At 44.3% G+C, this 25545-nt stretch overlaps 1 protein-coding gene and 1 long non-coding RNA gene across 2 annotated transcripts in view; one reads left to right on the top strand and one right to left on the bottom strand.

Moving 5' to 3' along the window:
* The window catches only part of LOC134648714 (uncharacterized), a 217692-nt gene that overhangs the window by 76906 nt on the left and 115241 nt on the right, over positions 1-25545 (top strand). The window lies entirely within an intron of this gene.
* LOC134648664 (apoptosis-resistant E3 ubiquitin protein ligase 1) overlaps positions 9802-25545 on the bottom strand; it is a 72154-nt gene continuing 56410 nt past the window's right edge. Inside the window, exons 3-18 of the mRNA XM_063503160.1 lie at positions 23435-23643; positions 22827-22966; positions 22526-22666; positions 21741-21849; positions 21430-21608; positions 20542-20664; positions 19794-19872; positions 19194-19390; positions 18533-18694; positions 17922-18099; positions 17062-17207; positions 16179-16322; positions 14939-15112; positions 14427-14579; positions 13342-13536; positions 9802-9976 (exon numbers count right to left, since the gene is read on the bottom strand). Coding sequence (XP_063359230.1) covers positions 9806-9976; positions 13342-13536; positions 14427-14579; positions 14939-15112; positions 16179-16322; positions 17062-17207; positions 17922-18099; positions 18533-18694; positions 19194-19390; positions 19794-19872; positions 20542-20664; positions 21430-21608; positions 21741-21849; positions 22526-22666; positions 22827-22966; positions 23435-23643 — 2500 coding nt within the window. The 3' untranslated portion in view covers positions 9802-9805. The remainder of the gene's footprint in view (positions 9977-13341; positions 13537-14426; positions 14580-14938; positions 15113-16178; positions 16323-17061; positions 17208-17921; positions 18100-18532; positions 18695-19193; positions 19391-19793; positions 19873-20541; positions 20665-21429; positions 21609-21740; positions 21850-22525; positions 22667-22826; positions 22967-23434; positions 23644-25545) is intronic.

Genomic DNA, 25545 nt, shown 5'->3' on the forward strand with positions numbered 1-25545 from the left:
AGAGGTTCATCCCCTATAATATATCTTTATTCAAATGTAAAGACTCGTCACATGGAGTTATGTACAAATGTACAGTAAGCTAATTACAAATGATGTTTGTGGAGTAGGTACGCTGACTTTACCTACTCGGGTTTTAACTGGTTATTAGGTAAGTACTATGCACAATTGCACATTCAGTAACTCGAACAGTATACATTAAGTTTATAAAAGTGGATCATACATATACTTATTCTGGTGCCATTAATGGACCTTGGCCCTTGGATCATCTTTTATATGTATGTAATATGAGCGCAATAATAACCATTCGAGTTTGAGCAAATTATTTGAAAGATTACTACGAAAGTTGAGTAGCAGTATAGTCTTATAAATGATTTTTGTTTAATATACCTTTTGGTAATGCTACACATGTGATAGCGCATGATTGAACCGAAAGCATAATTATGCACGTTCATATCGGTATTTGTTATAGATCGCAAACATGATGGATTTTGAAATTTGGTTAAAATAAAATTTATATATATTTTTTTTCTTGGATAGATCCAGAGGACCTAACGATATTAGACACGTTATATATGTAAAAAAAAAAAAAAAAAAAAACTTAGTTTGAAGTTGACAGTCTTGAAACGCGCTAGGCCGCGTGAGTCTTTAGAATGTCCGTTGTGTCACAATTTGTTCAGCAGGAGCTGCTATAAGTTGACATGCGTGTGCATAACTAAATTTTCTCAGTGTCGCTGTCTGCTCAAACGTCACACGGCCGACGCGTCAAGACGCGGGGAACGATATCACAGCCACAGCGTATCCCGTCCTGCATGGAGGTAACGCTGGGTTGTATGGTTGTATCGTTAGCCTAAATTACGTTATGACTCTTAGACGAGCCTGTTTTTGATATCAAGTAGCCTCGGAGTAGGCTCGGAGCCTCTAATTCCACATCGCGGACAAGGACCGCTAGCGAACTTTAAAACCTTTTTTCACAAAAGGACATTTTAAGAGTTTATAACACCTTTTCAAATCAAATTAAATTAAAGGCTAATCTTTACTTTATGGACCGTCGATTTGGAGGGAGTGTTGGGTATGGGGGGGTAGAGGGTGCAAAGGGCTACCCCCCAGTCCAACCCCCATGGCGCGGAACCCCATGGTTATGGAGATATCCATGGTTAAAGTTTGTATGAAATTACTATGAAATAAAGGAGTAATGTCATAGCAGACGTCGAAAGGTGCCGTTTTGTGTAAATTTATATTACCTTTTATACCACACCACCATCCTCAAGGTCACCAAAATCTCAAGGTCACGCAATTTATTATCACCAAAATCTCAAGGTCACCAAAATTTTTGGTCTCCAGAATCTCAAGGTCTCCAGAATCTCAAGGTCACCAAAATCTTTGGTCACCAGAATCTCAAGGTCACTTAAAACCGAATCAGAGCACCCCACTATCCACGTGGGCTTGTCTGTCCTACCCCTAGAGAGCAATTCCAAAAACGGAGGCGCGGAGGGAGGGCAGCCCTCGCCCGCCGTGACGGAGCGCGGGAACGAGCGAGGCGAGCGGCTGAGGCTGGTCGCCGAAGGCGACCAGTAAGCCGAAGCTGCAGAGCCGAGTGTAGTGAGCGTGCTTTGTCACGCGAGGGCGGAAGGGCTGCTCTTCCGCAGCGCCGGAGCTACCCAGATCCAACAGCTTCACCGCTGAGGTCGAAGGCTCGCGGAGTAGCCCCGAGGTCAGCGAGCGACCGAGACCAAATAGCGAAGCGCAGGGGGGGGAGGTGGCGAGCGTAGCGAGCCGGCGACGTCCACAAGCGAGCTATGGTCTCGTCAGCTCGCGACCTTAGGGGTGACGAAGCGGGCCTTCGGCCGAAGCGCGCCCCCCCTCACCCCTCACCCCCTCCCCCTTGAAATTATGCTGTATTCCCTTATTTCATAGTAATTCCATACAAACTTTAACCATGGATATCTCCATAACCATGGGGTTCCGCGCCATGGGGTTTGGACTGGGGGGTAGCCCTCTCCCCCCCCTCCCCCCTCCCCCCTCCGCACCCCAAAAATCGACGGTCCATAAAGTAAAGATTAACCCGGGATTATTAGGATTTGTTCTAACATCGTAATGTGTTCAAAAAATTTAACCTAGCTATACCTAATATGGACCTTTGTTGAACCTGCATCACTAAACTTCCTTTGTGCTTTTTAACAATGCTTTATGACTCAATTTGCACAGTAAACTTGTGTATAATGTACACATATTATGTCCTGAACTTGGTGTGCAGTACACGGCGTTCGATATTATAGTAATAGATAAATATTTAGATAATAACTTGGGTACTTGATTGCCTAAAAAGTTAAAAACACAACCCGTTAATACAGTTGTTTGCTAAAGCATTGATTTAATTTTGGTTCAGTTTAGTTTCTCGTGCTTCTGGATTCCTTTATGATAGCAGTAAATAAATCAGAAAAGGTAGTATCATGGCTTCATGAAAAAGGATCATCAGATCGTATTATTTTAACTTAAAGTTAAACGACTACTAAAATACGGTTTTAAATCATATAACTTACTTGGTGACATATGTGGTATATTTGGGACACTAATTGTAAGTTAAAAACATAACATCCAAAATGGGTACAACATAATAAAATAAATCCCAAGAATAAAAAAAAAAAAAAAAAGTCAATATTCTACACGCACGGCGATTTTTATTTATTTTTTATTTATTTTAGTTATTTATTACACAAAAGTTACAACTTTTTTGTTAAGGACAAAGCTCCACAAAACTACATTTGTTTGACTGTGGAGTCGCATTATTAATTTTAAACGAATTAATTAACGATTAATTTACAAACGAATGTTTTGAAATATTGAACTTTAATAGGCATAAATTATCTCATACCAATGACACTATTTATGAGTACCTAGCAGCCTAATATATTGCGTACACTTGGGCCAAATAAGAATTGGCGTTCCGGTTTAGCACCACGGTTAACAAACACATTCCACCTGAATTACTCGTTTTAATAAATAATAAATAAATAACCTTTGTTATAAATAAAATAAACCTTGGACCTGTTTTTAAATGTTTTACTATACTTTTAATAATATATTTCTAATGCCAGTGCGTTGTGTACGTAACGAACAGTATTTAAAAATACTGCGTTCAGTGGAATATAAACTAAGGAAAAATAAATTCATTCGGGACGCCCCGGCGCCCATGCGATAGTCAGGAGGAATCTCCTAACTTAGACAAAAAAAAAAAAAAAAGATAAAAGAAAAAGACAACCAACACTTTTATCTTTTTTCAACCAAAACTTATATCTCTAAACATCTACATGGTTAATATATAATTATATCTGAAAAATGAAGTGACGAAATATAATTGATGATCAAACGAACTTCTTGAAGTGAAGTTCGATCGAAATTATATGAGTCACTTCATTTGAAGATATAATATAAGGTCCCTCCCGCCCTAGAACCCTGATATAAGTTTTGGTTTCTGCCTTCTCTAAAAATAATGAAGAGCGGCATGCCGGTGAGCGGTAACCGGATGTGGGCGGAAGTTGCTTTGACAGTTTTAATCAAAATAGTTACTCTTAAATGTGTGCGATGCTACCTGTACAATAGGGGAACTACATGGTTAATATATAATTATATCTTCAAATGAAGTGACTCATATAATTTCGATCGAACTTCACTTCAAGAAGTTCGTTTGATCATCAAAAATAGCTAATATCATTTCTATCTATGAGTACTGTGTGGCGCCCCTGGGGAGTATGCTCCCCAGCGGCGCCACTTTCAATGCCGATTATTTCGTTTCCTATCACAGGTACAGTCATAAACATTATAGGTACATGATGTACTTTTTAGGTACATCATTTCACCATATAATTCATTGGTATTCATTATGGTGGCGCCGCTGCAGAGTAGCACACCCGAAAAGTTGATCGATGGGATAGAAAAGCAAATACTGGTCATAAGCGAACATAACGAACTGAGGACCTACCACGGACATCAGAAATCAAAAATTCATTATCTGCATCTCTATTGCTCTCGTTTCGTCTGGAACGAATTGGTTCGCCATAGGTCCTCTAATTCGACATAGAGTTAGACCAAAATAAGTCTGCAACGATTTTGATAGCACACACAGCAGTGCGAGTGTTATTTTAAACGTCAAACAAGTATGAAATTATGTCCGTATAAGTAACACTTGCAATACGTGTACTTACTTGTACTATCAAAATCGTTACTTCATAGCGTGTACTTATCATGGTCTAAGTGTAAGGCCTGAGTGGACGCTCGAAGCAGAGCGTTCGGCGGGGCGTGCAGCGGGGCGTCGGACTCACAAGTGATTTGAGCAGCGTGCACTAAGGCCGCTACTATACGTTTGCATTTGTTTAACATGCACGCCGCACGCACCGCCCCGCTGCACGCCCAACTCGAGCGTCCACTCAGGCCTTACACTAACTCTTAACAGTCTTTTCTGTTCTCCGTGCGGAAAGCGTCAACTTTCGGCACGCTGAGCTTAACGAAGTAGCCACTTTTGGCTCCGACGCCTCCGACGGACAAAAAAATAGTTTTATTAGGTACTTTACTGCCCTAGGTATGTAGTTATTTACGATACAAGTGCGGAAAAGAGGAAATTCGAAACGAGTGGCGATAAATTTAATCACGACCGAAGGGAGTGTTTTAAATCAACACGAGTTGCGAATTACCTATACGCACGTGTATCGTACAACGTTTTACAGTAGGTACATATGGCACTTTAAACTTTCGACATACGCACGGAAAGTGCTATTTCCCGCACTAGTTCGAGAAAGTAGCACCATATGTACCTACTGTAATATATTATTATTACATTGCATGATACCGCATGGTCCGCATGTTTGTATGGGTCAATCAATGGGGTCGACATAGGCACAGAAAGTCCCATTTTCCGCCTTGTGCAGAAAAGTTAGCGGGGAGAGTATACGTGAATAAAATTAAATAAACAATAATAACCAGCCGATCTCTCGAATAAGTTTGAACAAGATCGGCTCACTTTATATTTCGTCAACGTTACCATAATAATTAATAATTAAACATTGCTAAATTAATTATTGCACACAATAAGGCCTGATATAAATACAAAATAGGTATTACAATTTACAAATTCCAATCAAACAAAAGCAAACAAGACACGATTTCCCGAGGACGATAATTGTGACAACTATCTATCAGAAAAAATACTTGTCCAGCAGAAATGTAATAATACCAACGAAAGGCTAAATGTAAAAAGAATCTGTTAAATAATTTATATATTAAGACTAGATATAGATTCTGAAAATGGAGTTTACAGTTTACTTTAGGCCTCTCGTCATTTGTACTAATGAATACAAAATGTAACTTAATCTTAATTGGGTACTTTCCTCTACTAATCATGAATTATTTCGCACCGTGCACGAAATAAAGCACCAGATAATTATTAGAAAAACATAGATGGAAGTTATTTTTAAACACAATTTATATTTAATAAATCAGATAGAAATATAAAAAGTAGGTGAGATGACCGTGACGTCACTACACACGTTTTCATATAAATTCCATATTGGCAAATCGATTTGACAGTTCTAAAACAGGAGCTGATTTGACTAGTAGGAAAGTACCCAATTGATCTAAGTAAGCATTGCGCCTGATTCGACCATATTTTACTATCAATTTACTCCTTTTATACATTTGTAGTAAAATCGAGCGCACTAAGAAACCAAGTTAATTGTATATCTTATATTTTTTTTATTATATAATATTAATTCCTTTTTTTCAGGATACAGGAAATCAGTATATATTTAAATACTGGTTTAATAACTTAAACAAGCAGATACCTACTAAGAATTAGTAAAAATAATATTCTGAATTACAACTGTAAATAAATTCCATGCTGTCTTTACCACAATATAGAAAATAAAATTTTTTTCATTGTACCAGATCGTACATAACCTTTCTGGTTAGCTGGTAGTGAATGCCTTCTGGCATTAAGTTCGCCTTTTCTACAATTTTACTGTACAATGTAGTTTAAATAAATAAAATAAATAAATAATACTTAAAACGCAGTTAATACACAGGTGAGTATAATATTATAACAAAATTCATGCTCCATTGCATTCTAAAATATGCATTTTATAAATGCGTATGAGATCGCATAGGTAGGTATAGGTATCAGGTACATACATTACCCATTTTAACCTTTTGGACGCCAATGACCGATATATACGGACCGTAGGTTCAACGCCAAAGACCGATTAATCGGTCACAGACCACAGAGCAACATAGACCTACGTGCATATTATGCATAAAGTTCAATTTCAGTTTTGACACTTCGGTGACGTGGCGTCAGCGTGACAGCTTTTGTGTTTTTGTGATTGTGTTTGACAAGGTTTGACACGGTGTCGAAAAGGTTAAGAAGACCACTGGGTTCACAGGGCTAGGTCGATTTTAAATAAAATTGATAATATTGTGACTGTAAATAAGTATTCATTACTACGTAACCCGTCAAATGCCCAATACACTAAGGTTGAACGGTATCTACAGTTGTGGGAAGGCGAACACTTGACAGATTAAAGTTTTCACTGCTTTATTGCATTTTACCCATAACGTTAGACGAATACTAGTTTAACCGATATTTTTCGGTCAGTTTCAAGAAATAGTGTACATGTATTAGGCATATAGATTTCTAAAATGACATTTTACAACATTTTACTGTTCTTAAACTTATGTACATTATACATTCCATGATCTAAGATGACAATATGGCGTGGTTTACTTTATTGTCACTTACTTATCAATTCCTCGTCCGTATGCGCTACGCTTCAGGCAGAACTCGCGTATCTTATATTAAATTGGGGTTTGCCTCTTGATTAAAGATAAAAAATAAATATTGCACAAACATTTGGTTTAGGCTGTACTATACTACCTACACAAAATAATTTACTACATAAAAGTGCTAACTAGTGACAAAACCGTAACTTACGACTACAGTCGGTGTATAAAATCCCGCCATGTCTTAGTAATCTAATATTGCACTTAGGTCTTACAGACGTAATCAAGAATATACGTAGACAACAACCTTACTAGAGGTAACATATTAGTAGCATAAATGTACCTAATATTTTGGTTTAAACAACGATCTATCGAAATCTGTATGTTCGATTTTTCGTTTGCTTAAATAATTGGTCTAATTGTATACTTCAGAACCTGAAACCTGAGACTCCTTACATTCGGTACAATATATAATTCAGGCTGTAATATTAGACGGGACCTTTGTGCTCTTTGTAATCATTCGTGTTTTCCTAATTTTCATAACTTCTGACATACAACTCAAAATCTGCACGAGTTTTTATAACCTTTTCACAACCTACGTTAAATACGACAACGCAACCACACACATCTAGCAATTGCATATTTACGTAAAATAGGTATCTATAAAATAAGGAATAGTGAATGAAAAGGGAAATCGTAAACATCGTAGGTAAATAATATAAAATGTTTCTTAGGTATTAGCTTACCTTTGGTGCCAAAAATATCTAAACATAAAGTACGCAAAAATAAAAGTCTTTGAGACGTGACTAGAAGTAAATACAAGGTGACAAGGCAGCACTACTCCCCGCTTCGCTCGCTCTTCTCAATATCCAGTAACATCCGTGTTATTAGCTCCAATGTCCTCAAAAATATCCTGGAAATACAAGAAAGACGTATAAGTTTCAATGTTGTCTATACGATACGGGGTTATTGCATCGGTGACATAATACGGAATATTACGCAAAACTCTGGGTAGGAGGAGCCACTAGCACTTTCAGAGGGTCTACCGCGAAATACGAAATTCGAAATTTCGTTAACTGCCTCTCTATCACTCTTGCATATTCGAACGATAGAGAAGCAGAAAAACAAATTTAATTTTTTGCGTTTCGCGATAGGTCCCTGTAAAGTTGTAAACAAACGGCCTTGATGCATCAATGTCATATTTATTCGCAACAAATTATGTGTGTAAACTTGTCAAAAACTGTTTAAGGCGTAGAATAGGTATGTACAAGTTACTCTATATTTTAGGATGTGCGCTAGAGCTGCACTATGGTGGCACACTCGTAGAATTTTTATACGGTTTGTCTGAAATTCCAACACAAATTCTAATAGAAAGGTCCTTATTGCACATAAAGCATAAGGACCCTTCTCTGATGGAAAGTTACATATTATAGTAATGATTTAATTTTAGTTTTACACACTTTTTAAGTAAATCTCAATAGTTAAGTAATTCAATTATTCGGTACCTACCAATTTTTTTACATTCCCATTTTGTTGCGATAGATTGCTCATTTTCTTTTCTTAGTTTGATTTTGGTATTAAATACAACTTTAGTTAAATTAACTTTTAGATTTAGATTTATTTATTTCATAATATGAAATTACATTGTAAATTATTCTAAATTCAATTCAATTCAAATATTTATTAATAAAATACAATTTTACACGTCATAAATAATTACTATTCTATATTTAAATTACATTACTATATTTACATTTAATTATCTATATTACACTAGGTTACATTATTTATTATAAATTAATATTACGTGCAGCCCTCATGTGCCATTCCTAAATGAAGAATTCATTCAACGAATAGTAGGCAGCAGAGACTAGGTATTTTTTAAGTTTCAGTACGAATGAATTATTGCTATTCGCAGTTTTAATGTCTTCAGAGACACGGTTATAGATTTTGGGGCCGATTGTGTGCAGACATTTTTTAGATTTCGCTAGCCGTGTACGGGGTGGACGAAGTTCGTCGCGGTGCCTAAAGTTGTATTTGGGTTCCGCAGCATTAAACTGGAACTGTTCCAAATTAAGCCTTACCTGTTTAGCTACCTCTAGGATATAAAGGCAGGGTAGAGTTAAGATTGTGTTGCTAATGAACAGTTCTAAGCTAAGCTAATCTATACGAATTTATATTATGATCGTCAACTATTTATTATATACAAATGTCAATACAGATAAAAATCATCATCAAATATCAATAGCAAAATAAATTCATCACAAAGTCAAATAAATATTGGAAAATTAATATACAATGTCAAATGATAGTATTATTACGGAAAGGATGTCAATATGGCTATATATCTTTTCTCAAAAATGGACGGTAAAGTCGACGTTGCCGGTTAAAAAATAGGTCGCGAAGTGCGTAGTTTATGGTCATTCAAAAAATTAAAAAGTTAAAAACATTGCAGTCTCGATTTCGGGACTGCAATGTTGCATACAAATTCCATTATTTAACGAGTTCCAAACTTTTTAAAACTTTAAATGGCCATATCAAATGAAGGCATAGGCCCCTTAAACAGCCAAACAGATGATTGTCAGCATTTATTATTATAAAGCCTGTAACATCCTAACATACACCGCACCGCGACCTTGGAGCGTCGCACTCATAAGTGAGAGCGAGAAACAGATATCTCTTTATACAGGCTTAATGTTGGTACCGCGACTATTAAGGTGTCTCAAATAGGTTGGCGTATTTTCAGCAGAATAATACACTTCTTTTTTTTAAAGGCGGCAAGCAAATCTTTTTAATGGTACAACTTTTTTATGTGAAAATTAGAACGTTGCTTCCGTAAAATATTTCTATTTCTTGCACCATTTTTGAGAAAAGCACTAAATATGACTCGGTTGGAAGGCTACTTGCTGGCTTCGGATTCAATTAAACAGACTCCCAAGGTCGTCCGTTTAAAACGAATCCTTAGCCAGCAAGTAGCTACTTCCGAACCTCGACAATAATGTACTATTATATCTTACATTGTACTGACCTGACTCGCTCAGATCATGCCGAAGCCCTCGCCGCCCTCGTTGATGGCCCACAGCAGCGCGTGCACGAGCTGCTCGTACGAGTCGTAGTCGGGCAGGCACAGCTGGTTGAAGCACGTGTGCGCCGTGGGCAGCGCGCCGAACGTCGGCGCGCCCGTTATCTGGAACCGAGGGTTCAGCTCCTGCGGAAAAACGAGAACAATGTTCATATAACATTAGTAATGGCAGCATAGAAAAACGGCATGAGTAAAACCGGGATAATCCCAATAAGGGATTCCTCTATGCTAAGCTAAGGGATTAGTTGCTCCCCAGGCTCCCATGAACAAACGAATAAAGCTGGAACAACGCTAGATGACGACGAACGCTGGATTGTGTTTTTGTCGCTGGAATACTTCAGTCGCTCTTGTTTAGGCACTTACATTTTGTAACTGTAAAACATATGTATGATTCGTTTTTTTTAGCATTAGAAATAAGGTGTGTCTTTTAAGATTGATTTATTTGAGATTGTGTCTTTTAAGGTGTGTCTTTTAAAAATAAGTTACGGCAAATATGTAACAATTATGAGTCTAATACGATCATTTATACTCTTCTGCTTTCATAAGTAATAGTTTTAGATTTATAAAAAGCGTTTTTCAATTAAAAGACATGTCAAGATCGCTTACCTTCTTACAAGTTCTTTCTAATGCTAAAAAAACGAACTATAACGTCTAGTCCAGTGTAACCCTTTAGACGCATAAAACCACAAACGCGAATCACCAACTCTACGCAAAAAACCACTTAAGCGAAACACCAACTACGCAAAACACCAACTACGCATAACGCCAACATGAAATTACGCAAAACACAAATCACGCTAAATACCATGTATGCGGAATACCACCTATCACAGGAAATGCCAACTAACACGATACGCGAAATACCAACTAGATGCATGTCCGCCTTGCCGTCTGTAGGCTACAGTTTCAAAATAAGTCGGCCGTTTTGGAAACCATAGGTTCGAAATCTTATGTATTAAAACTATTTATAGTTATAGCTTTGACATTAGTTTTAATTATCTAGACAAGTAGGTCCTTATAAAATGAAACCTCTTTAGATAACGAATGGCTGTTGTTGATAAAAGGTATTATACTTCGATTGTAAATATTATATTTTACAAGTTCCAGTTGGTATTTCGCGTTTGTGGTATTGTAAGTGTTCGGTATATTGCGTAATAAATAAAATCGCCAAACACCACAACACGTCAGGTTGGTATTTCGCGTTTGTGGTATTATGCGTAGTTGGCGTTTTGCGTAATATTTTTTAGAAGTCCGCAAAATACCAAAAAACCTGGGATTGGTATTTCGCGTTTGTGGTTTTATGCGTCTAAAGGAGTGTCCTTTAGACGCATAAAACCACAAACGCGAATCACCAACTCTACGCAAAAAACCACTTAAGCGAAACACCAACTACGCAAAACACCAACTACGCATAACGCCAACATGAAATTACGCAAAACACAAATCGAACGGCGGGCGGCAGCTGCGAGCAGCCCGTGGTGAACTGCAGCAGGTGCGCGCGCTCCTCGGCGCTGAAGTTGGCGACGGCGGCCCAGAACCAGCCCAGCAGCCGCTCCCAGCCGCGCCCCGACCCCGCCACCAGCGCGTGCGCGCGCCAGTCCGCCACCGACACCTCGCCCGTGCCGACACCAGCAGGCCAGCTGTACCTGGAAGCCGGCGGGCGGCAGCTGCGAGCAGCCCGTGGTGAACTGCAGCAGGTGCGCGCGCTCCTCGGCGCTGAAGTTGGCGACGGCGGCCCAGAACCAGCCCAGCAGCCGCTCCCAGCCGCGCCCCGACCCCGCCACCAGCGCGTGCGCGCGCCAGTCCGCCACCGACACCTCGCCCGTGCCGACACCAGCAGGCCAGCTGTACCTGGAAGCCGGCGGGCGGCAGCTGCGAGCAGCCCGTGGTGAACTGCAGCAGGCGCGCGCGCTCCTCGGCGCTGAAGTTGGCGACGGCGGCCCAGAACCAGCCCAGCAGCCGCTCCCAGCCGCGCCCCGACCCCGCCACCAGCGCGTGCGCGCGCCAGTCCGCCACCGACACCTCGCCCGTGCCGACACCAGCAGGCCAGCTGTACCTGGAAGCCGGCGGGCGGCAGCTGCGAGCAGCCCGTGGTGAACTGCAGCAGGCGCGCGCGCTCCTCGGCGCTGAAGTTGGCGACGGCGGCCCAGAACCAGCCCAGCAGCCGCTCCCAGCCGCGCCCCGACCCCGCCACCAGCGCGTGCGCGCGCCAGTCCGCCACCGACACCTCGCCCGTGCCGACACCAGCAGGCCAGCTGTACCTGGAAGCCGGCGGGCGGCAGCTGTGAGCAGCCCGTGGTGAACTGCAGCAGGCGCGCGCGCTCCTCGGCGCTGAAGTTGGCGACGGCGGCCCAGAACCAGCCCAGCAGCCGCTCCCAGCCGCGCCCCGACCCCGCCACCAGCGCGTGCGCGCGCCAGTCCGCCACCGACACCTCGCCCGTGCCGACACCAGCAGGCCAGCTGTACCTGGAAGCCGGCGGGCGGCAGCTGCGAGCAGCCCGTGGTGAACTGCAGCAGGCGCGCGCGCTCCTCGGCGCTGAAGTTGGCGACGGCGGCCCAGAACCAGCCCAGCAGCCGCTCCCAGCCGCGCCCCGACCCCGCCACCAGCGCGTGCGCGCGCCAGTCCGCCACCGACACCTCGCCCGTGCCGACACCAGCAGGCCAGCTGTACCTGGAAGCCGGCGGGCGGCAGCTGCGAGCAGCCCGTGGTGAACTGCAGCAGGCGCGCGCGCTCCTCGGCGCTGAAGTTGGCGACGGCGGCCCAGAACCAGCCCAGCAGCCGCTCCCAGCCGCGCCCCGACCCCGCCACCAGCGCGTGCGCGCGCCAGTCCGCCACCGACACCTCGCCCGTGCCGACACCAGCAGGCCAGCTGTACCTGGAAGCCGGCGGGCGGCAGCTGCGAGCAGCCCGTGGTGAACTGCAGCAGGCGCGCGCGCTCCTCGGCGCTGAAGTTGGCGACGGCGGCCCAGAACCAGCCCAGCAGCCGCTCCCAGCCGCGCCCCGACCCCGCCACCAGCGCGTGCGCGCGCCAGTCCGCCACCGACACCTCGCCCGTGCCGACACCAGCAGGCCAGCTGTACCTGGAAGCCGGCGGGCGGCAGCTGCGAGCAGCCCGTGGTGAACTGCAGCAGGCGCGCGCGCTCCTCGGCGCTGAAGTTGGCGACGGCGGCCCAGAACCAGCCCAGCAGCCGCTCCCAGCCGCGCCCCGACCCCGCCACCAGCGCGTGCGCGCGCCAGTCCGCCACCGACACCTCGCCCGTGCCGACACCAGCAGGCCAGCTGTACCTGGAAGCCGGCGGGCGGCAGCTGCGAGCAGCCCGTGGTGAACTGCAGCAGGCGCGCGCGCTCCTCGGCGCTGAAGTTGGCGACGGCGGCCCAGAACCAGCCCAGCAGCCGCTCCCAGCCGCGCCCCGACCCCGCCACCAGCGCGTGCGCGCGCCAGTCCGCCACCGACACCTCGCCCGTGCCGACACCAGCAGGCCAGCTGTACCTGGAAGCCGGCGGGCGGCAGCTGCGAGCAGCCCGTGGTGAACTGCAGCAGGCGCGCGCGCTCCTCGGCGCTGAAGTTGGCGACGGCGGCCCAGAACCAGCCCAGCAGCCGCTCCCAGCCGCGCCCCGACCCCGCCACCAGCGCGTGCGCGCGCCAGTCCGCCACCGACACCTCGCCCGTGCCGCACACCAGCAGCTGGAAATTATCACACATCCATAACTAGCATTACTCCATTGCTATCGTTATTAGCATGAGGCCGCGCAAGACCGCGTCGGTTTCGAGCCGACAGACTATTTGATTCAATCCAGTGCTTGTGTCGTTTGTAGACTGATTACTTCGAGTTCGTACTCATCGAAGAATAGCGAGCAGATTGTCGGGCACGAGCAACGACAGGCCGCGCATAGACGCGTCAAGTGGTGTCCAGATGGGATGATCAAATCGACCGATTTGATCAGTAATTATATTGGCGTAAATCTCCAATTTAATCACCAATTTTAGACTTATGGTGACACATATTAAAGCCCTCTAAATTAAAATGTCCCCAAACGAAAATACCGGCGTCACAAATTAGTATTATTTCGTCCGTACCTATATTTTATCGATAATATCGGTTATAATCGGCGGTTGACATCGGCGAGCAAAATTGGCGTTTGCGTCCGCACGCCCCGATTTGATTGGACAATTTAATCAGATTGGAAAAAAATTGACCCGTCTGGACAGGGCTTCAGTTCCAAGCCTACAGCTCTGACTTGCAACCAAATAGGCTACATGACTAATTTTCATTTATGGTATCAATCGATCGGGTTTGTTTTTAGGATCAAATGTTTTTATGTGACCCATTGCGTTAATGTAACACAAAAGTCAGAAATTGTAGTCAAAGCCGACAGTCGCACTTCACTCGCGAAATGCCCTAAACAAAACGACAAGGGAACGTGACGTCAAGGTCTCTGGGAGCCTATCTTGTAGTATGGAAAAATCAAGAAAATTTCGTTTTTGTCGGTGAAATATTGCGTTTATGTATATAGTTGCTATACAATATTTTGGATGAAATGTAAGGAATCGAATGGTTTTTATAGAGTGGTTACCTCGAGTTCGTTCTCGTCGAAGATGGCGAGCAGGTTGTCGGGCACGAGCAGCGTGAGGCCGCGCAGGAAGGCGTCCGTTTCTAGCCGACAACGCGTTGCCAGCCGCCATTGTGCCAGTGCGTCCAGGTATTTCATTTTGGTGCTGTTCGTTACCTGCCAAACAAAAACACAGTTGAGTCCCATTAGTAAAAAGAAAGAAAGCAGCTCATTTGCCATTTTAAAAGCAACTAAAGCCATAGTACTCTTAAGCAATCAGAAGTTTCTCTATATTTTGATCTCGATCTGACTTTGCCGGTTGCCACTGAGATATCAGGTCAAAATGAGATACCCAAGAGATACCCAAAATAGTAGAAAAGACGAACCTGCCAAAACCGCTAAAACGTACCTGTTAAAAAAATAAAAACTGCAACGTGGCTGTTGACATTTTATTTAAAGTACTATAGGTACCTACTCTTTTTTTATTTTTTTTCGTAGTTAGCTATAAATGACATACTGGTTCAAGTTAAACTCACCCGTATCGTCGAGCCGTTGGGTATTAAATCGTGCGTCTCCACCAAGTGGCCGGACGAGTTGTACACGTCCTCCGCGAAGTATATCTCCGGCACGGACTCGGCCGAGTCCAGGTCCGTCTCCAGCAGGTACTTGATCTTGGACAGGTAGAGTTCAGGGTCGTCTTGCTCGAAGTACTGTTGATAAGTTACATGTGGTTCCACTTAATGTTTTAATGACAAAAGGCCGGAGTAAACGCTGTCAATTTACTTAATTAGTATTTATTTTAAATTGTGTCACACAAATTAGTAAAATATATTAAATAAATAAACTGTTTTCTTCCTAAAACACAGAGTTATCGGGTGTATTCCCATTCGGGGAATTTGCGGGAACAAACAGGTACACCAGACCGTCTAGCATAAGTTGAGTTTTCGCACGCGAGTCCATACTTGAAGTCGCGCTAGATGTATGGAGTCGCGCGCGAGGCCACAACTTATGCTAGCAGGTCAGTTATTGTGAAATCAAATTTTAAAGGTATTGAGAAATTAATTCCCTGAAGGTACCTACGTTCTGGTGACTCGACTGGCGAATTATTGGGCATCGTGCGCTACATAAATAGCGCGATCAGGAGCATGTTTCATTAAAATTGTATCATGAAATACCTATACGTCTAAACGAGGATGTCTCATACAGGCGGACATGGCGAAACTAGAAGGGTTCCTTGTTGACTACGGAACCATAAAAACGAATTGAACCCGGGTATTCGCACACAATAGGCTACATGACTAATTTTTTTTATGGTATCAATCGATCGGGTTTGTTTTTAGGATCAAATGTCAATATGGGACCCATTGCATTAAAGTAACACAAAAGTCAGAAATTGTAGTCAAAGTCCGACAGTCGCACTTCACTCGCGAAACGCCCTATACAAAACGGCCAGAGGCCGTGACGCCATCGCCCACGTTGTAGTATGGACAAAACAAGAAAATTGCGTTTTTGTCGGTGAAATATTGCGTTTATGTATATAGTTGCTGTACAATATTTTTTTTGGTGAAATGTAAGGAATCGAATGGTACCCTTACTTTTATCGTTTTTGGAAGTTAAAAAAAAACTTAAATTTTGAAACTTTTAGGTCCTGTATTTTTGTAATTTTTCAATATTTTATTTTAATATCCACATTATTGTGATAAATTGCTCGTTTGCTATCTATTTTACTAGATTTTGTTATAAAATTCAACATGTGTCAACATCCCTACAGATCACCTTGTAGTGCACTCGCAGGCCGATGATCTGCGCGAGGAAGGAGCGCGAGAGGCGCGCGCGCACGAGCTGCCGGTAGCTGCCGCCCAGCGCGCTCTCGTACAGGCACTTGCCCACCAGCTTGCCCGCCAGCTCGAAGTGCTTCAGCTGAAACAACAGCCATAGGATTGCATAGGTACTTACGTACAGGCTGTTTTATCTAATGTTGCTGCGAGATGAGATGATAATTTTCGGTAATTCGTCTATCATGACATGCAAACATATTGTGGTTGCCCAGATGCTCTAAAACAGCCATTAAAATCAATGAAGTTGACTTTAAAGTTTGAGTCGAAGTTCACAAATCCACAAATTCACCTATTTGATAGACCATTTGGGAAACATGCTGAGACACGTATCAAAGCATTTGCGCGGGACGAATCGTGCAGAGGAGCAAATCGATCGATTAAGGGGGCGAACAGTGAGCACAGCAGCCAGAACCACTCGGGTCGGCATTATAGGTCCTTTATTGACATAAACAGTACCCATATTTAATTACACAAACGGGTCTAACGCGATATAATTTCATTGTTCGAACCAGTGTGCGGATGCTGTGAGTGTTGTGTGTCGTGCCGTGGACAATAAACATTAAACTTTGACGGGAAGCTGCAATATCTTTGTCTACCCCAAACATTTTTATTAACTAATTTCGGGTAGTTTAGTGGTGTTTTATTAATATCTCCGTTGACATTTGTTGAGACGTCAGTCTTTCCGTGACCACAGCTGGTGCAACTCAGCTGAAACGTCGGAATTAAAGGTAAAAACAATGAAATTATATCGCGTTAGACCCGTTTGTGTAATTAAATATGTGTACAAAGCGCGAGAGTTTAAAGTGTTATATAAACAGTACCTTGAGGTGCTTGGGCCGCTCCGGGTTGGGGTGCACGAGGCCGGTGGGTGAGTCGTGGAAGGGCGCGAACAGGCCGAAACGGGCGTCGAATAGCGTGCCGCACAGCAGCGAGAACCACTCCCGCCTCACTCCGCCCCAGTCCACTCCTAAACACATCCACACATCAATTGTAGGTAGGTAGTTAGTCTAATTGGCACCCAAAATCTCAAATGTTTCCTACCTAGATAACAACTATTCCATAAACCCATGCATGACCTCATAAAAGAACATTTTGTAGTAATTAAATTGTCAAACGTCAATTCAAAAGTGCCGAACCATAGTGCGGCGCGCAAGACTCGGATGGGCCGCTTGTGCGCCTTGCGGACCCCGCTGTAGAAGAAGTCCTGCTTGTTCTGGTAGTTTAAAAAGTGGACGTATATTGTAAGCTACCTTGTTCCCCTTGGAAGGTGACGTCGAAGTTCTTGCACCAGTCGGCGACGGTGAAGTGTCGCGTGGCCTTGAGGCTGGTGGCCACGAGGTCTGCCCTCAACACTCGGATAGCTAGCTTGTCGTGAGGATGCCGCGCGTGCGCCTTGCGGACCTCGCTGTAGAAGAAGTCCTCCTTGTTCTGGTAGTTTAAAAAGTGGACGTATATTGTAAGCTACCTTGTTCCCCTTGAAAGGTGACGTCGAAGTTCTTGCACCAGTCGGCGACGGTGAAGTGTCGCGTGGCCTTGAGGCTGGTGGCCACGAGGTCTGCCCTCAACACTCGGATAGCTAGCTTGTCGTGAGGATGCCGCGAGTGCGCCTTGCGGACCCCGCTGTAGAAGAAGTCCTGCTTGTTCTGGTAGTTTAAAAAAGTGGACGTATATTATAAGCTACCTTGTTCCCCTTGAAAGGTGACGTCGAAGTTCTTGCACCAGTCGGCGACGGTGAAGTGTCGCGTGGCCTTGAGGCTGGTGGCCACGAGGTCTGCCCTCAACACTCGGATGGCTAGCTTGTCGTGCGGGTGCCGCGAGTGCGCCTTGCGGACCTCGCTGTAGAAGAAGTCCTGCTTGTTCTGCCAGCATAACCAACGCAATTAGCTTAGATACTTACGAGCATAGCTAAACGGCCATAGAATCTAGCAAACATGTACTACGACAACGAATACCAGAAAATACTTATGACTCCAAATATTTTTCATCTTCAGTTTTCCGAGAATCTAGTACCTTCTATGTGGCGGCCTAGAGCTGCCTTTAACCTACTTAATACCTTGAAGGTGAAAGACAAGCATCTAAGCTGCGCTGACACTAGTTCTACATGAGGCTGTACTAATTCATCGAAGGATCATTAATTCTCTCTCTCCCTCTCCCTCTCTCTCTCTCTCTCTCTCTCTCTCTCTCTCTCTCTCTCTCCCTCTCTCTCTCTCTCTCTCTCCCTCTCCCTCTCCCCCTCCCCCTCCCTCTCCCCCCCTCTCTCCCCCTCTCTCTCTCTCTCTCTCTCTCTCTTACCTTAAAGGTGTCCTCGCCGCCGCAGTTGGCGACGAGCAGCTGCGCGAAGGTGGCAGCGATGAGGTCGCGCTGCGCTGATACTAGTTCTACCCGCGGTTGGACTCCATCGTCTAACGCGAAAGCTCCTTCTTCCGCACTGTCTTCACTTGGTTTGAGGATTAACTGGAAATATTTTATAGAAAATCAGGATTTTGCTATTGAAGTTAAATTTGCCCCCACGTTGGCATTGGAGGATACGAAACTAAATATAAATATTACGGGGTTTTACAGAATTGCAACTTGCGTCCGTAGTAGTATACGACTAACTTTACTTGCCTTGTTAGACAGGGGGCCCTTGGGAAACGTGTATGGCCGGCGTTTAGCTACATGTCACCAACCTTGGTGGAGGGGCACAGACGGAAGGCCGTGGAGCGGCGCGGGATGAAGCCGAGGATGTAGCCCTTGACGACGAGCTGCTTTCGGCTGAGGCAGCACAGCACGCGGCGCGGCTTAGCGGGTGTTGTACCACATGTCACCAACCTTGGTGGAGGGGCACAGACGGAAGGCCGTGGAGCGGCGCGGGATAAAGCCGAGGATGTAGTCCTTGACGACGAGCTGCTTTCGGCTGAGGCAGCACAGCACGCGGCGCGGCTTAGCGGGTGTTGTACCACATGTCACCAACCTTGGTGGAGGGGCACAGACGGAAGGCCGTGGAGCGGCGCGGGATAAAGCCGAGGATGTAGTCCTTGACGACGAGCTGCTTGCGGCTGAGGCAGCACAGCACGCGGCGCGGCTTGGCGGGCGGCGGCGCGCGGCACGCGTAGCACCACATGTGGCGTTTCGATGACATGTTGCGTTGAAGTGTTGCGGTGTCCGATGCTGTAATCATAATACAAATAAACCACTCAATTACTAACTTGTGCCATGCGCGAGTGCGGCTTTCAAACCGTAGTAGGACATAGGTTAGTGTAGTTACCAATTAGTTTCTGAGAACGTTTGGAATTTACATTTGTAAAAAAAAACATGGGCGAAGAAAAACATCGTGGTTTCCAATTGTTTCACACCGAACTAATAAGAATAAGTCAGATAACAGTCAGGAGCCACGTGGGTTGTGCGCCACACCTTTGAAAAAACCGGTAAGTACCTTTGCTAATTGTCGGATTAACTAAAAGCTACCGGTTTTTTTTAAAGATGCTACCAGAAAAATGCTAAGATGAGGAAAACGGAGTGGAAAAGTCATCATTTGTGTAAGCACAAACTCCTGAACTACCAAGTTGCTTACCAGTCAGGACGATACAGTCGAATTCACCATTGTGCAGCAATACAGATTCGTAATAGATGCCAGCTCTGTACAGTCCCGCCTTGAAAACAAAATAATTCAATAATTAGTATGCGCTGTTTTTCAAAGAATGTCCTTCAAAAGTACAAGAAAATCATTTAGTTATCACATTCGGGAGTTGTTGAACTTGGTTTGAAACATCATATTCATGAAGGATATAGATATTTACGACGACAACCTGTGAAAAAAGTTATTTTCTAGCCTTCCAAATGGGTGCAAAAGTCCAGATGGCTTTAACGACGCCTTCTACAGTTAATCAAAGTCAAATATTTCAATCCACCTTAAGGCTTGGCCAGACACAGAGCGCGACGCAGCGCCGCGTGATGCCGACGCGATGACTGTTCAAACAGGGCGCGCGCGGACCGCGCTCTCAACACGCCCTCATCGCGCGCGCGAACGCGGCGCGGCCGCGCGCCACCGCTCGCTGCCTAACGTCCGATCCGACTGATGTGACCCAGCGCGACGCGGCGGCCCGCCGCGTCCCGCCGCGTCCGCGCGGCGCAGCGCTGCGCGGGCGCAAGGGGCCGCGCGGCGAGGGGCGCGACAGAAGCGGGGCGTGATACCGGCGGGACGCAGTCTGTTTGACGTCGGTAACCTGTTAGCATGTGCCGCGGTCGCGCGACGCGGACGCGGCGCTGCGTCGCGCTCTGTGTCTGGCCAAGCCTTTAGATCTGGTATGACGTCAGATTACCTGCGGGAAGCACAGAGTCATGGAGACGCGTTGGTTGACAGCATCGTACTGGAAGGCGGCCGACGAGGAGAGCTGCTCGTCCACCGCGCCGCCCAGCGGGCTGATCCGGATTGAGAAGCCTTCCTGCAAATATAACCAACTTCAACCGTTGTCGTCTTGAACATCAACAATAAACGTGTTATTAAGAAATTCCACAATCAACCAGTCGTGCTCTTATAGACCTCTGATACCTACAACTATAACTCTACTCGACTTACTCAAGTCTCCTGCTGTTGAATAACATCTTTATCGAAATAAAATGTCTAGACGATCTTTTAAATACGATTACGTCGGCGTGTATTTGTTTGTGTTCAGTTTCTGCGTATCCGTCTGCCCGTGCCCGCAGTTTTACCTGAGCTGTAGATCGACCCTCGGTGCTCACTACACTACACTACAGACTACAGTCATAGAGAAAAAAATACATAGAATGCTCACTCCATACATCAGTTCAATTAATTTCAGTATCTACATCTAGCATCGAGTAGCGGAACTATCAGTACTGCGACTTGACAATACTGCCGTGCTAACAATATATGCAGTAATCGCAGTTGAAAAGTCATGCAATTGTATATCTTGTTCTCTTTGAATAAGTTCTTTATTTAAACGATGATTTTCATGCAAGTACTGCACTTACTAAATAATTAGCAGGGCAGAATAGATGTAGCACCGACCGGAAAGTCTTATCTCAACAGCATAAGACTTTCCGGTCGGTGGCGACGTCTATTGTCAAGTAGCAGTACTGATAGTTCCGCTACTCGATGCTAGATGCTAATAGTCTTTTTGGTACTAAAACTGATGTATGGAGTGAGCACTCTATGTATTTTTTTCTCTATGCTACAGTGCACTCACCGCGGGCTGCGGGTGCGTGGGGTTGTCGAACTGGTCCCTCGGGTGCACGTGCAGCGCGCGCTCGTGGCCGGCGCACCACACCAGCGCGGCGCCGGCGCGCGCCACGCGGGACCTGCGCGCCTCCACGCGCCCCGCCGTGAACCAGCGCCGGTACGGGCTCCCGCTGATGTTTACGCCGCCTTCCGAATTAAAAATACAAGTTAATAGTAATAGTTCGACCAGCATTAGTCCAATTTTAAGCGCGCTTTGTGCGCGGGTCCCAACTGGACGCCTAATTTCATCTACGTTGTACTGATAGAAGAGATTCTCACCGATGGTGACAGCGATAATGTAGACGCCGGCAGTCCGGACGGTGAATTTGACGCGCGCTGTGTGCGCTTGTGCTGGGTCTCCAGACCCTAACTCGATGACTGCTGTCATCTGAAAACGGTGTTATTTCTAGAGATGCCCCGAATAGTGGTTTTGGCCGAATACCGAATATTCGGCCCCTCTCTCGGCCGAATACCGAATATTCGGCCCCTCTCTCGGCCGAATACCGAATATTCGGCATGACATGCGAACATTTTGAGTCACAATTATTATGAAAACTGATCGCTAACAAAGCTCAACGTTAGATGACGTTAGCCAAGATATATTTTTGTTGAACAGAATTAATGAATAGACTATATGTAGAGTCAAACAAATCAGACTCATGATAAAAATAAAATGTTTTTTAACCAACAAATGCTCAAAAAATGGTCTTTGTATTTAACAACTTTCCAAGAACACATTCTAAATATACCTACATAGTTTTTGGTTATTTTTATTCTGCAATTTTTCTTTTTAAGTAGGTGCAACAGATATTCGGTATTCGGCCGAATAGTAGGCAACATTCGGCCGAATACCGAATATTCGGCAAAGTGGCCGAATACCGAATAGTTGCCGAATATTCGTGGCATCTCTAGTTATTTCTTTTAGGAAATCGGCTATCTTGCAAACATGAAAATCATTTTTCTCGCAAATCCTTGTCAGTAAATTCCTATGGCGGTTGCTTTCACACTGTCAGTTGCGTTTCAAACACTGGACTGCGACACCCAAAACCACTGTCTCTCTCTACCTTCCTGGTCCCGAGCGAGATGGTGACGGCCAGCTCGTCAGTATCACAGACTGGGTAGGGTTGTCCATTGCGCTGGTAGCACTGGACTGTGAAGCACATCGTATCTCCGACAGGATGAGGCTCCTCCCAGCCCCACTCCACCTAAATAAAATAAAAGCATTAGCTTAGTGGCGATGAACACTTTTGTCGTGTTCAATCAACGTTCGAACAATGCTCTTTTATTACATTTTAAGTTTACCCACTGCATTTAACACGATCACTCCTTGCGAGAGGAAATACCCAGCGCTATTAGGGACCTTACCTTACAGCTAGGCGGGTGCAAGTACTTCCCGGTGACGTACTGCAGCAAGGAATGCTTGGCCTCAGGCGCCAGCGAAGGCTGCGTCATGGCGGCCAGGGTGACCAGCCCACACACCGATACGGATACCACCAGCATGCCGCCTGAAACACACGTGTCTTTTAGTACAGGCACATATCAGGATGTATATAAAATAATTGAAAGTAACAAGGTGTTGCTTGGTTACTTTGAAAGGGTTTGGATTGGACACCCAAGTTAATATTTTTGACTGTTTTATTTAGGGCTTAGGAAAGAAACTTCCTCGCAATGCGAGATCAAACTGGCTTGTGTTTGCGTGAGACGTAATGAGAAGTATTCCTAATATTTCCACGACATGACTGTAAGTATAGGTACTTTAAAATTATTAGGTATGTGTTCCGTCATGCTAATAAGTACTTACCTAGTATTTCTTGAATTCCAGGGTCATTCTCTCTTACTAAACCTTCAAAATTCGATTAACTTTGCGTGATAGCTTATTTTAGGGACATATAAATGTAGAGGCCTTTAATGTACCTATTAAGATAAAGTTGTAGGTATTGTAATGTACTAAGGTCCATTGAATTGTTACTTACCCCAAGTCCAAGCATCCTGGTGTTTACTGTTCTTAACGACCGCGCTCCAGAGGTCCGACTTGAGGGTCTGAAGCTGGTCCTTGCCGGTGGGCAGACTCTGGCGCGCCGCCGACCAGGCGCCGAAGTCCTTAGGGTCCAGCACATGGCGCGCGGCGCTGTCTTCTAGCCAGTACACGTCTTCGAGAGAAGACACGTCTAGACTCAGCAATCTATGGAAAGAGATTTTCTTATTAGTAAAATTTGGGTTATCATCAAACGACACTGGTATAGAGCTATTAGAATGTCCAGTAGCCTAATTAATATAGTAATTAGGTAGGTACATGTTCCAAATTATCCATTTATACATAGCAATATGCTCTACCTAACAATAAACTAATTAAGAGTCAAATATATTTGTCAGAAGTAGATTGCAATAAAAACACTTCAAATTATAATACTTTTAAATCGCAAATTGTGTGCGTGGTTTCATTAACCTAATTTCATTTTTAAGTAAGTACCATAGGTATCTTACCTCTTAAGTACCTATCTAGTTCCATTAAAGTTGTAATAATTTATAATCCAACATACATAACATACTAGTTTATTTATCTCTATCGCCTAAACTACGGACTGAGTGTACGAGTTTACCCCAGATTCACAATCACGGAACAACTTATGAAGTTAACTAAACTCGTGTGTAATTTAGCAACAATGGTCATTCAGCGCAAGTGGGGTTTTCAACTCCACAATAACGGATAAGTGGGCCGAGGATTGTGGGCTCGGAGCCCATTTGGACGTGTTTTAATGACACCTGGCATTCATAAGGCGACATGAGATAACTGAGGATGATAACGAGAAACTGTTACATTCGAAAAAAAAAGAATCTTCAACTACCACCTTGTATCATTACCACTATGTAAGTGTGGATACGTGGGTACAAATCTTACCGTTTGTAGCGAAGGGTTAATAGGGCTATAACTACCGTTTGTAGTGAAGGGCTATAACTACCGTTTATAGCGAGGGCTATAACTAGTAAATTATATAGATATTTAGGTATTTTGTTGTAATGTTGGGATTCTAGCAAATTCATCTTAGCGTGATAAAATAATTGGAGATAGGCGCGTCCGAAGCTCAGCCAAAGCGTCACAAAGTCCCTCGTGTATTTAATATCGGCCGGAAACGCCGCGGTTCGCGGGTCATTTATCATCCCGACGTAGGGCTGTCACAAAAACGATTTTTTTATGTACCTAGTAGCTACATAGTATAGGCCGAGAGATAGAGAAGAAGTCATGTACTATGATGATTAAGCGAGCTAGCTACTTTTACAGACGAGTAAGTCCTACATAGTTTGCGTGAGTACGTTCTGATACACCTGCGACACATGCGATTGTGTTGGTGCCTCTCTAAAGCTATCCACTCCATTACCCGTGACCCTCGTAATTCTTGTTAAGCCATGCACATTGAATACTGAATAGATTGATCGTATCCGTATATACACCTTTATAGTATTATTAGGTACGAGTTTACTATCAAGTATCATTAATCCCACTCAGTATATACCAAGATTTTTAAATTAAAGAACATGGATAATAAGTTGTGGAAAATTATTAGGATTCGAATTGGTGACCTCGATGACGGTGATACTGGCGCAGTCGCTACAATCAACTAAGATGCCGATGCCTGTTCCAATCCAAATAACAATTTAAACACTTCCTTTGTGTTGGCACGGCTTACGGAGGCTTTTAGATCTCGTAACATCCAGCAACGTCAATTATAAATATACAGGGTGTTGCCTGTAACACGAGCAAATAATATTATACTCCTCAAACTATAAAACTTTTGTTTAAAAACTTTTAAAAATTATGAATCCTTTAGACTTCCTCTTTTTTATATAAAATAAATGTTGCCTTCAATGTACGCTGACATCAGTGTAATTGACGTTTCTTATCACGCTTTAAACAGTTTAAACATAACAAAATTTGCAATACATGCGTCTTAGAATAAACTTTAAAGTGTAATAAAAATCAAAACATAAGTTATTTTTAAAAGTTGCTGAACAAATGTCGGTCAGTTTGAGAAGTCCAGCCTGCAGTTTAATTTATTGCTCCTGTTACAGGAAACATCCTGTATAT

This window comes from Cydia amplana, chromosome 1 (assembly GCF_948474715.1).
Source record: "Cydia amplana chromosome 1, ilCydAmpl1.1, whole genome shotgun sequence".
Taxonomy (NCBI): domain Eukaryota; kingdom Metazoa; phylum Arthropoda; class Insecta; order Lepidoptera; family Tortricidae; genus Cydia; species Cydia amplana.